The sequence below is a fragment of the Engraulis encrasicolus genome, chromosome 24, assembly GCF_034702125.1.
Source record: "Engraulis encrasicolus isolate BLACKSEA-1 chromosome 24, IST_EnEncr_1.0, whole genome shotgun sequence".
Lineage (NCBI taxonomy): Eukaryota > Metazoa > Chordata > Actinopteri > Clupeiformes > Engraulidae > Engraulis > Engraulis encrasicolus.
Window position 1 is genome coordinate 32,912,766 of NC_085880.1, and position 12,500 is coordinate 32,925,265.

Genomic DNA, 12,500 nt, shown 5'->3' on the forward strand with positions numbered 1-12,500 from the left:
CAGATTTAAGTTTTATTCAGGATGGCATTCTGTTAATTCTGAATGAAATCTCTGATGTAAACGAGGCCAATGGTGGAGAAGAGGTGGTGCTGGGGCCGACTGTAGTAAAACGAGATACTAGGGAAGCAGCAATAGGGAGATGGCAAAAGAGAGAAGACATGGACGAAAGGAAGACAGGAGGGAGGAAGAGAGATGGGTGGAAAGAAAAAAGGGAGGGAAAGAATGAGAGAGAAGATAAAGGAAAGAGAGAGAGAGAAGGGGAGGTGCTGGATGGCTAACGTGCTTACCTAGTGGTGCTGCCACGGACCAAAACACTGCTGCCCCTACTGCTGCTGCTGCACGCACCGTCAGGACCTGGAGACAGAGAGAGAGAGAGAGAGAGAGAGAGAGAGAGAGAGAGAGAGAGAGAGAGGGGGGGAGAGAGAGAGATACAGAGAGGAGAGAGAGAGAGAGAGAGAGAGAGAGAGAGAGAGAGAGAGAGAGAGAGAGAGAGAGAGAGAGGAGGTAGAGTGAGTGAAAGGGGAAGAACAAAGGAACAAAGGGAGAGAAAAGAAGAATAAACTGTATGAATAAATGCAGTCTGGAGGGAGGGCAGTGGAATAAATCCTGTCCTCAGCAATCTACCAGCACTGACACCCTCCGCCTCTCGCCTGGCTGGCCGGCCAGACAAGCAGGGCGGAAACAGTGTGTGTGTGTGTGTATGCAAGTGTGTGTGTGTGTGTGTGTGTGTGTGTGTGTGTGTGTGTGTGTGTGTGTGTGCAAGTGAATCTCTGTTTGAGTGTGAGTGTGAGCAAGTGAATCTCTGTTTGAGTGTGAGTGTGAGTGTGTGTGTGTCTGTGTGTCTGTGTGTGTGTGTCTGTGTGTGTGTGTGTGTGTGTGTGTGTGTGTGTGTGCGTGCGAGAGAGAGAGAGAGACAAAGCCTACCGGGCCCCTGTGCCTGTGGAAAGGCTCAGCTTTATTAGCCACGCGTGTGTTTACTGATATAACATTATTCTATTGGCCTCACAGCTATTTATGGACAGACTGAGAGAGGGTGGGAATGTAGTTTGTGTGTGTACTGTGTAGGCCTGTGTGTGTGTGTGTGTGTGTGTGTGTGTGTGTGTGTGTGTGTGTGTGTGTGTGTGTGTGTGTGTGTGTGTGTGTGTGTGTGTGTGTGTGTGTGTGTGTGTGTGTGTGTGTGTGTGTGTAATGCACTGCAGCAGCGCAGGGAGGAAACAGTGACAACAGCAATAACAATAATAACACGCATAATTTGATTTCTATTGTGTGTGTGTGCCTTTGCCAACCGCTCCGAGAGAAACGCCACAGGACGTAAACAACGATCCACCCTGAATTAGCCACATACAAGCAAGCAAGCCAGCACAAACACGCACACACACGCTAACAAACACTGGCAGCACAAGTGTGACGGCTGATAAAAGTAAAGCCTTTTCTCAGGCTTTAAAAAAGTAAAGCGTTTTCCCTCTCCTCTCTTTCGTCCAGCTTTTCCTCACCCCTCTCCTCTTCCTCTGTTCATCCAGCACACTCCACCCAGGCAGGCCACAGTCTTATTATTCCTGTGTGTATTATTCTACTCTCCAGTGTATTGTTGCTCCGTGCACCTGTTTATTATTTCCAACCCTTTGCATGTGTGTGGTCACAGGTAGAGATAAGTAAATCACCCACACACACAAAGGTCCGGAAGCAGTATTAACACACACACACACACACACACACACACACACACACACACACACACACACACACACACACACACACACACACACACACACACACACACACACACACACACAATTATGGAAGGAGCAACAGCGCACGTACGTACATACACACACGCGCACCACCCATGCACACACAAGTTGAAAAATGGGGATGGAGGTAGGGGTGTGCGATCTGACGATATTATACCGTGAAAGACGAGCAGGAGTGGAGAATCGCAGGCGATCTACCAAATTTGAGAAATCGTATAGATCGCCATACCGCGCAATGTTTTCTGTTTAACGCTGGTTCCCGCCGATGCGACAGACGTAGGCATAGAACTGTCCAATCACAGCGAGCTGTGTGTCCTGATACTTTCTTTCACGCATCCATGTTGTGTTTGTAAGCGCTAAAAGCCGCGTGGACAACCATGGCTGAAAGCCAAGCCGAGGAGGAGTTGGTTAAGAAGAGGAAATCCACCTCTGTAGTCTGGAATTGGTTCGGGTTTTCTCCCACTGATGAAGAACAAACGTCCGTGATATGTAAGATGTGCAGAGAAGACGTGAGAACGTCCGATGCCAGTACAACGAATTTATTCAAGCACTTGAAAAGTAAGCACCCCAAGGAACATGCCGAAAGTGAAACGATGCGAGCGGCGCTGCCAGCCACCTCCAAAGCTGCGGCCTCGGTGGAAACACCAAAGCAAACTACTCTAACCCAGGCATTTCAAAAAGGAACCCCGTATGATAAGACCAGTAAGCGGTGGAGAGAGGTAACAGACGCTATTACATACCATCTAGCTAAGGACATGGTCCCTTTCGCGACAGTGGAGAACGAGGGATTTAAACGCCTGATCAAAGTCCTAGACCCCCGCTATGCGATACCAGGCAGGAAGTTTTTTTCCAACACTGCAATGCCACGTTTATACACAGAGTGCAGAGAGAAGCTGGGACACAAAATTCAAAAAGTGCAGTTCTTTGCAACAACCAGTGACCTGTGGTCTAGCCGCACATCCGAGCCTTATTTAAGCTTGACCATTCACTATATCGATAACTGGAAGCTCTGCAGTGCGACTCTGCAAGCAACGTACTTCCCAGATGATCACACGGGGGAGCTCATCGCGCAAGAACTGAGGGACTCACTAGAAAGTTGGGGACTCCGTGAGGAGAACATGTCCTGCATGACTACAGACAGTGGGGCCAACATGGTGAAGGCCCTCCAACTTAACAACTGGACTCGTCTTCCCTGCTTTGGGCATAGGCTGCATCTAGCCATTGGTGAGTAGAACTAAACTTAATACATGAATAATGCATGTCTGTTAAAATGTTTTCAATATTTATCTGGAACAGATTATTAAAAAAAAACTGTTGGGATTTCTATGATTAAATGTTTCTTCACATATGATAACAATAATAATAATACAATTATTATTAACATGTGATGATGATGATGATGATAAATAAATAATTCTGAATGAAAAATGTGAGCATTGCAACACTTTCATGTTAATAATTAATGGCAGATTAAAATGTTCATTTTGTTATTTTGGTTTAGTTCTGTCATTGCATCTGGGCTGGTTTTTAAAATGAAATATTGTGTGCTCTTCTTTTGTAGAAAACAGTGCCAAAGACCATCGAGTTGTTCGTGTGACATCTGTCTGCAAAAAAGTGGTCAGTGCATTCTCCTTCAGCTGGAAGAAGAAGAGGGATTTGGCTCAAACTCAAACAGAGCTGAAACTCCCACAAAAGAAACTCAAAACAGAGTCACCAACCAGATGGGGATCCAGACTTGCCATGATGGAGAGGGTGTTGGAGCAAGAAAGTGCCATCTCCCAGGTCCTCAAAGCTGACAGGAAGACGCGGCAGTTGGCTCCATCATGGCAAGATGTTGAGGTCATGGAATGTGTGAAGAAGGCCCTCGGCCCTCTGAGGGACTTCACTGATGCGCTGTCTGGGGAGGATTACGTGAGCGTGTCATATGTGAAGCCAGTCCTGCACCTGCTCAAAGTGAACATCCTCGAGCCAAGTGAAGAGGACATAGAGCTGACTAACACAATGAGGACAACAATCCTGAGCTACCTCAACGACAAGTATCAGGACCCCACCACTGATGCACTGCTCGACATGGCTTCGCTTGTGGACCCCAGGTTCAAGAGGCAGTACATTGCTACAGAAAAGACGGAGGAAATACAAGCCAAAGCTGTTTCTGAGATCGAGTGCTTATTGAGCACACAACAGCATTCACTGCCCACCTCCACTTCACAGAATGATCCTGAGACAGAATACCAACCCCCACCAAAGAAGGCAAAGAAAAAAACATTAGGAAGCCTTTTCAAAACCTCAGGTTCTGCAGCTGACACAACAGGTCCCACCCCATCTCTGAGAGAGGTAATCGAGGCTGAAATGAAGGCCTATCTTTCCACCCCAAATGCAGACAGTGAGATGGATCCTCTGGAATGGTGGAAAGTCCACGAGGTAAATTTTCCCAGAGTAAGCAAACTAGCGCAGAAATACCTGTGCATCCCAGCCACAAGCTCTCCCTCGGAGAGAGTGTTCAGCACAGGTGGGAACATCGTGACTTGTCAAAGGGCTACTCTAAAGCCAGACAAGGTGGACAAATTGATTTTTCTGTCAAAAAATCTGTGACGGGGAAACTGAATTTCCCCTCTTTATCAGGAGGAGCACCCTGATATTTCTTTGCACTAGAGTGTTGCACTACTTTTTGCTTTGGACATTTTTTTTAAAGCGATTTTGTTATTTTGATAAGCATGTAAGTTGATTTTAAATCATGTGAATATAGCCAGCAACAGTTTGTGTACTTGAACATTTCATATTTTACTTTCTCTTTTATATTCTAAGAGAATGCACTTTATCAGAGTGAGAATGTTCTTTTTATCAGAATGATGTTCATTTTTATCAGTGAGAATGTTTACTTCATCAGTTGGGATGTTTAGTTTATCACAGTGTTTCTCACTTTGTCCCAGTGATTTTACAGACTTAGTAGTCTTCACTTTTATTTTGTTGTTTTGAATCATATTCCAATAGTGCACTTTATCAGCGTTGTGTGTTTTTTACATTTTATTTTGTTCACAATGTTTGCAATATCGTTCATTAAAATCTTCTGAGAAAGAAAGCTTTGTAGCCCCGTTTTTTTTTTTTTTTTTTTGAATATCGTGATAAAATATCGAAATCGTGATCTCATGCAAAAATATCGTGATACAATTTTTTTCCCATATCGCCCACCCCTAGATGGAGGGATGGAGAAACAAAGGGCTAGAGAAGAGAGGGGCATCCCTGGATACCAGTAAAGGAGGACAGGATCAGGGTCGGCTGCTGCGCTTGGTTAGAGGACAGAAATGGGTTTAGGATCGCCCTTTTCCTCTCTTGTCCTGTCCTCCCATACGCTTAGCTTCTATATCCTGCACAGCAACAGTGCATCTGTAAGCATAGTCGCGTTTGTGTCCATGTGTGTGTGTGTGTCCGTGTGTGTGTGTGTGTGTGTCCGTGTGTGTCCGTGTGTGTGTGTGTGTGTCCGTGTGTGTCCGTGTGTGTCTGTGTGTGTGTGTGTGTGTGTGTGTTGGCCTTGGTAGGCAGTGGGCTCCATAGGTGTCAAATGCCGTCTGTGCTTCTTCGGCAGTAAGTCGTGGCTAAGCATATAATCACACTACAGATGGGGAGAGAGAGAGAGAGAGAGAGAGAGAGAGAGAGAGAGAAAACGACAGACAGACAGAGAGAGATGACAAGTGCATGAAAGCTGAGAGAAAAATAAGCGTGATACAGACCGAGAGAGAGAGAGAGAGAGAGAGAGAGAGAGAGAGAGAGAGAGAGAGAGAGAGAGAGAGAGAGAGAGAGATAGAGATAAAGAGAGAGAGACGCGGGAGAGTCGCCGGAGAGCGAGAGAGGCAGAAGTCATTGGCCTGCTATATATTCCAGTGGGTGGCCTCACCCCGCAACCCCAACACACCACACACACACACACACACACACACACACACACACACACACACACACACACACACACACACACACACACACACAGACACCTACACACCGTGTGCCATTTCCGCGCTGGAGGCGAGAGGTTGGCTGCCCCCATCGCACCGCTGTATTTCCAGGGAGATGGATTTCAGCCCCGCCATCAGATAACAGCCCAAAGTACTGCACACAGCTAGAATAGCATCGTGTGTGTGTGTGTGTGTGCGTGTGTGTGTGTGTGGCTACTGAGTAAACACATCCTGGACAGAATTTAATTTAGAAAGAAAGGGAGAGGGAGAGAGAGAGAGAGAGAGAGAGAGAGAGAGCGAGAGAGGGTGGTAGATTGAGAGAGGAAGCACGAGAAAGCGAATGAGAGAAACAGTGTGCGAGAAAAAAATAATAAAGAGGGCGCAAGCGAGAGAATGTAGAAAATGAATTGACAGTTTTTGTTCATTCCAGTCTTTTATAGACACTCTCAGTCTTGTGGCGTAAATAACAATAAAAGCCAACACAGAGTCAATAAAGACTGACACACACTTCATCTCTGTTGATGTGGCATTGCCATGGAAACCCCTCCGTCTTGACGTGAAGAGAAGACAGGGGGGGGGAGCTGCTTTAACCCGCCCCCCCCCCCCCCCCCCCCCCCCCCCCCCCCCCCCCCCCCCCCCCCCCCCCCCCCCCACACACACACGCACACACCCCTATAGACTCATCAAGGCTCCCGTCACTGACACAGACAGCCTTGCTTTTATTCAATTCTCTCAAGAGCTTCTTTTACACGCCTTTCAAAAGACTTCAAATTAATCCATTTCAAGTCTTGATGTATTTGTGTTTTGTTTCTTTTTTATCTTAGTTATGTCCTGGCATGATTGGAAATCTAAGTTTCCTCCGCTTGAAGACTTTTTTCAGAAAAATAAGAGCATCTTATAACTGCTCACAGGCACTTGGGCCCAATTGAGACAAGCCTCAAAAGGAAAGGAACTGACAAACAACAAAGCTGAAGGCAATTTTTCAGGCAACAGCTAAAAGAAACTTCGATTCCATTTCAAGCTAATTAACTTCCCAAACACTTCCCTTATTTTCCCAAAGTTTTGAAAGTGTATGAATTGGGAATTCTGGAGTCAAGACTGTTTTCTTTTTGGGGAAGGTGGAAACAATGTTTATCTGTGCAACAGAGGCAGTAGTAAATGGGGCTGTCTATTGTGCAGTCACCACCTCATGTCTACTCATATTAGAAGATTCTCAAAAATCTTTTTCCGAAACCAGTCAAAAAGCCTTGTAGATGTTAATGTCACCAGCCACACATTCTCATTGTGTGACAAGTAGTTGGTCTCTTACAAGCCAAAGTGAAATTTCACATGCATTTTCCCGGTTGGCCAGCGTTAATTTAGAGCCCTGATCATAACCAAGAGTAATGGTTCTACATGTCAATATTGCAACAAAGATCAATTCCGCATCAATTACGGTCTCCTAAATGGGGGCATGAGTTTTTACATTTGAATTCACATTGAATAGAACTCCTCGAGGGGCATGGCAGCTCATAAACATCCAGCTTAGAACCTTACGTCATATTGGTCGCTTTATGACTCTACATTCTCTGTCTATCTCTTCTTCCTCTGCCTTCCTGCTTTTTCTTCCTCTCCTCTATACCTCTCCTTTTAAATCTATCTCTAACAATGTTTTTTTTCCCATTTGTTAAGCACTTTGAGTTACATGCCTTGTATGACACAGTGCTATACAAATACAATTATTATTATTATTATTATTATTATTATTATTATTATTATTATTATTATTATTATTATTATTATTATTATACATATGCATGGAACTTGAATATATTTCACATGGGCAGGTTGTGTTTTGGGTGGGGAATTTAAATGACGGCGCATGACATGTCAACATGTCACAGTTGGAACCAGGTTTCGCACACTGAGAACCACGTCTGAGGCTGTTAAAAAACAGTGCGCCCCTTCAACAGAATTTGGGCGGAGAAAAGACAAACAAAAGGTAGCGCCACTCTTCAATGGAACGCAGGGACTCTTCTACCCGCGCTAACGATTAAGGGCCTATTGATTCCGAAACAAACGCCTTATGAACTGTTTACGTCTCCGTGGTGTGGCAACAACATACATTTCGTATTGTGACTGATCACTCAATTCTGCTGTAGTTATCTAGCCTGATTATCATCGACGTTCAAATCTCTTCGAGACTTGGTCTGACCAAGAGCATAACAATTAACGTTTCCCAAACGGCATGGTTGACCTGCCTCCCTTGGTTTGCTTATGGTTGTTTGCTTATCGACAAAGTGGGAGGAGTTCCCGTATTTGCGGGAACTCAGAAAGTACTTGCATTGCTCTTGACCTGACTAGTTGCAACGCTGAAAGTGTTGCGTCACTAGGAGGGCACAGCCTGGCTAGTTCTTATTAGGGATGTTAACCGGTAACTGTTTAACCGATAGTCGACCGGATCAATGTTAACCAGTTAACATTTTCTGCCACCGGTTAACCGGTTGTAATAATAATAATAATTAAGTGAACGCTGTATAATTTAAGATTATTGGTTAACCGGTTAACCACCGGTAAATGAGTCTCAGTAGCCGGTTAAGAGTTTTTTCAATTTTCGCCATCCCTAGTTCTTATCACACATCTCAATGATATGATGTACTTAAAATGTTACCAACTCATACCTCAGTTGTATCATACAGCGACGCTAATGATACAGACCAAGAGAGAGCTCAAAGGAAATAGCGATGCCAAAAATATAATGTGGAGTGTTTCCTAACACATCCTCCTTCACGGTGTGAGGCGAGGGGCTTAATTGGCTTTCATGTCATGGAGATGATGCAGCAAGATACGGCGGGAAATACTGTTATTAATTCTCACACCACACATTTACACACACACACACACACACACACACAGCATACAAACACACACAGCACGCTTATTCTCACCCCTACCCCTCTCTTTCTCTTTCCTTCGCTGTGGTGCTCCCAAGGAATGCTTACTTTAAAGAATGTGGGTGTTTTTATAAAAACCCAGCACGATTGAGTGAGGAAGCAAGGGGAAAGGACAGCGTGGCCACCTCCCACACACACACACACACACACACACACACACACACACACACACACACACACACACACACACACACACACACACACACACACACACACACACACACACACACACACACACACACACACACACACACACACACACACACACACACACACACACACACACCTCCTGCATCTTACTGAGCCCCACCACTGAAGAGCACTTCCAGGGAAAATAAATTACTGGTGTCAGTAGGGAATTATAACCAAGCTGAACCCCACAGCCTGGCCTCTGTCTGACCACGGTGTGTGTGTGTGTGTGTGTGTGTGTGTGTGTGTGTGTGTGTGTGTGTGTGTGTGTGTGTGTGTGTGTGTGTGTGTGTGTGTGTGTGTTGGAGGGGGTCTGATGCCAGAGCTGCAGGATTTATGGGCACTGGTGACTAAGGAGCTGATAATTACATTTTGTGTGTGTGTGTGTGTGTGTGTGTGTGTGTGTGTGTGTGTGTGTGTGTGTGTGTGTGTGTGTGTGAGAGAGAGCGCAGGCGCGCGCGCGCGTGCGTGCGTAAGATGATACCCTCTTGCAAACATGGTGTATCTCTGGTCAGAGGGAGACTGGGAGAGCCAAGCTGGGAGGCAATGGGCTGGTGTTGGAGGAGAGGATGTAAGGCAAGACTTTAGAACTCTGTACATCCTGCATCAGTGAACAATGGCATCATTAAGAGCAATCACCATCTTGTGCGTACAAACACACACAAAACCACTCTACACACCCTCACAACATGTGACATTAATGACAACTAGTATCTGTGCATACATACAAACGCTCACACATAGAAAATGTCTGATTTGCAGTACAATTTGCACTCCCTGTAAAAAGAACCTTTAATGACATGCAATCAGAAATGAAAGAAGCATGCAGTGAGGGTTCGTTTAGTGCATTGTGCCTGTTTAACAGCACACCAGGAAAATGCAGACCCATTTCTCACTCACACACACACGGGAGCTCAAGCAGAGAAGGCTAAGCTGTTACAAGACCACTGCCCAGCAAGAGCTGAATTACAGAAGAGCAAAAAAGGGGAAAAAAGTCAAGTCAGGGAGTTATTTTTTATACAGTATTATTTATATATAAAAAAATACTGGCATCAGTTTCCTTAGTTACCGGCTCACAGTACAAGAGCTGATGGCTTGAGTGGCTCTTAATGGCTGAGGCTTGGAGGAAAGTGAGCACTACTCCTGTACCTCATAAAAAATAAATAAATAAATAAACAAACAAATAAACAAACAAACAAACAAAATCATTCAACATGCAACAACAAAAAAATATACTGTACTGCCCGACTGTGATGGAGCGAGCGTCAGCACTGAATGTCATGCCAACGAGCAGTGGGGAATTGTGGGTGTGCTAGCTTTGACCGTCACACTCTATGCTGTCACGGTCTACATGCTCATTTGGTACCCTGGAGGTTCAAGTTCGTAACTGGGCAAGTTCGCAACGCGACAACTTGGGCCAAACTGGGGGGGGGGCGTGGCTCAGTAGACTAGTGCGCCGTACCATTATGCGGGGGACCCAGGTTCGATTCCGGCCCCTGGTTGTCTCCTGATCCTTCTACATCTCTCTCTCCTCACTCATTTCTCACCATCTCTCTCACCATCCTCTCCAATTCATGGATGAGTAAAAGCCCAACAAATATATTTTTTAAACAACAACAACAACAAAAAACATGGGCTGAGCTGGGCTCTATAAGCCAGAAAACATTGGGCCGGGTCACGTAGACGTCAATCCTCACAAAAAAACCAAAACAGACATATTTATTACTAACGCACCAAGGGATCTGACCATGACCTCAACCAGTCAGTCAGTTAGTCCAGCTGGGCCTGCCTGTAGCTAAGCCAGAGCACAGGGCCAGACCTCTGCCTCAGTCCATCACTCAGAGGTTCAGAGGAGGGTAAGAATTATATTTGCGTGTGTATGTGAGCCTGTGTGTGTGTGTGTGTAGTGCCTGCTAGTGCTTCATGCATTAGCCTAGGCTGTAAGTAAGTACACCTGGGAGAGGCGAGTGGGGTAGCGCAGCGTGGGGGTAACGTATCGTGGTAAGAGTAGGAGTAGGGGGGTGGGGGTGGTGGGGCCCTGGGTGGGGTGTTGGTCAAGCCTGGCCCAGCTGCTTCCTGCCAGACAGGAAGTGGTGCCCCTCCGGCTGGAATGAGGTCATCACCGGGAGACAGAAGCGGAAAGGAAAGCAGAGTGAAGGAGAGAGATTTGCTGCAGCAAAAGAACTGTTGTGGGGCCGTGTGTGTGTGTGTGTGTGTGTGTGTGTGTGTGTGTGTGTGTGTGTGTGTGTGTGTGTGTGTGTGTGTGTGTGTGTGTGTGTGTGTGTGTGTGTGTGTGTGTGTGTGTTGTAGGAGCTTTTTAAAATCTGACAAACCCACTCCAGGCTGTCATTCGTGTGTGTGTGTGTGTGTGTGTGTGTGTGTGTGTGTGTGTGTGTGTGCGTATGTGTGCGTGTGTGTGTGTGTGCGAGCGCGCGCAACTGTCTGTGTGCGTGTGCGTGTGCGTGTGTGCGCGCGCGCATGTGTCTGTGTGCGCGTGCGAGTGTGTGTTTTGAGCTTGCCGGCGGTTTGTCATCCTTTGGTCTGTGTTTACAGGCTACAGAGGTGAACATGATGCAGCTATTCCCTCTTTTGATGCTTTTGTGGACAAAAAAGGTAGGTGTGTGTGTGTGTGTGTGTGTGTGTGTGTGTGTGTGTGTGTGTGTGTGTGTGTGTGTGTGTGTGTGTGTGTGTGTGTGTGTGTGTGTGTGTGCGTGTGCTCTGCTAAGATGCAGTTCAAACAGCACTGATGGCTTGGGTGACGGCTTGCTATTTCTGTCCGTTTCAAAAAGAAGAGAGAGAGAGAAAAAAAGAAAGTATGAAGACGTCTTGCTTGGCGAATGAGTCATCACTATGGTAACGACGAGAGACACAGGTCCCCATCCTCCAAGCAACAGAACAGTGTGTGTGTGTGTGTGTGTGTGTGTGTGTGTGTGTGTGTGTGTGTGTGTGTGTGTGTGTGTGTGTGTGTGTGTGTGTGTGTGTAGGGCAGTGTCAGCACCTCTCTGATGGGTTGCATTCAAAATGGGTTTCGGGTGGAAAGACAACACGCACGCACGCAAGCATACACACAAGCAAACGTGTGCACGCACACGCACACACTTCTTACGGGATCTTCAGCATGTTGCTTTTATCAGTTAAAAGAAAGAGAGAGATGCTTAATGGGACATACACAAAATTATTTCTGTGTACACACTAAAAGAGACAATGTTAAGTCTGCTCTGTGTGTGTGTGTGTGTGTGTGTGTGTGTGTGTGTGTGTGTGTGTGTGTGTGTGTGTGTGTGTGTGTGTGTGTGTGTGTGTGTGTGTGTGTGTGTGTGTGTGTGCAGACGCCTGTGTGTGTGCGTGTGTAGACGCATGTGTGTGTAGACGCCTGTGTGTGTGTGTGTGCAGACGCCTGTGTGTGTGTGTGTGTGTGTGTGTGTGTGTGCAGACGGCTGTGTGTGTGTTTGTGCAGACGGCTGTGTGTGTGTTTGTGCAGACGCCTGTGTGTGTGTGTGTGTGTGCAGACGCCTGTGTGTGTGTGTGTGTGTGTGTGTGTGTGTGTGTGTGTGTGTGTGTGTGTGTGTGTGTGTGTGTGTGTGTGAAGGACAGCCGTGCAGATGTAATGACTATGGACAGGGCTTAATGGAGCGAACCCAGTAGCTCTTACCCCTGAGACTGATGGAAGGAGAGAGAGC

At 46.3% G+C, this 12,500-nt stretch overlaps 2 protein-coding genes across 3 annotated transcripts in view; one reads left to right on the forward strand and one right to left on the reverse strand.

The window, feature by feature from the left end:
• Positions 1–12,500, reverse strand: part of ndst2a (N-deacetylase/N-sulfotransferase (heparan glucosaminyl) 2a) — a 226,451-nt gene that overhangs the window by 163,723 nt on the left and 50,228 nt on the right. For both annotated transcript variants that reach the window (XM_063191916.1, XM_063191917.1), the window contains one exon: positions 288–354. The gene's annotated coding sequence lies outside the window, so the exon portion shown is untranslated. The remainder of the gene's footprint in view (positions 1–287; positions 355–12,500) is intronic.
• LOC134440812 (E3 SUMO-protein ligase ZBED1-like) lies at positions 1,886–4,932 on the forward strand. Its single transcript, XM_063190956.1, has 2 exons — positions 1,886–2,975; positions 3,313–4,932. Exons 1-2 carry the CDS (start codon positions 2,129–2,131, stop codon positions 4,341–4,343), a joined length of 1,878 nt encoding a protein of 625 aa, XP_063047026.1. The 5' UTR covers positions 1,886–2,128; the 3' UTR covers positions 4,344–4,932.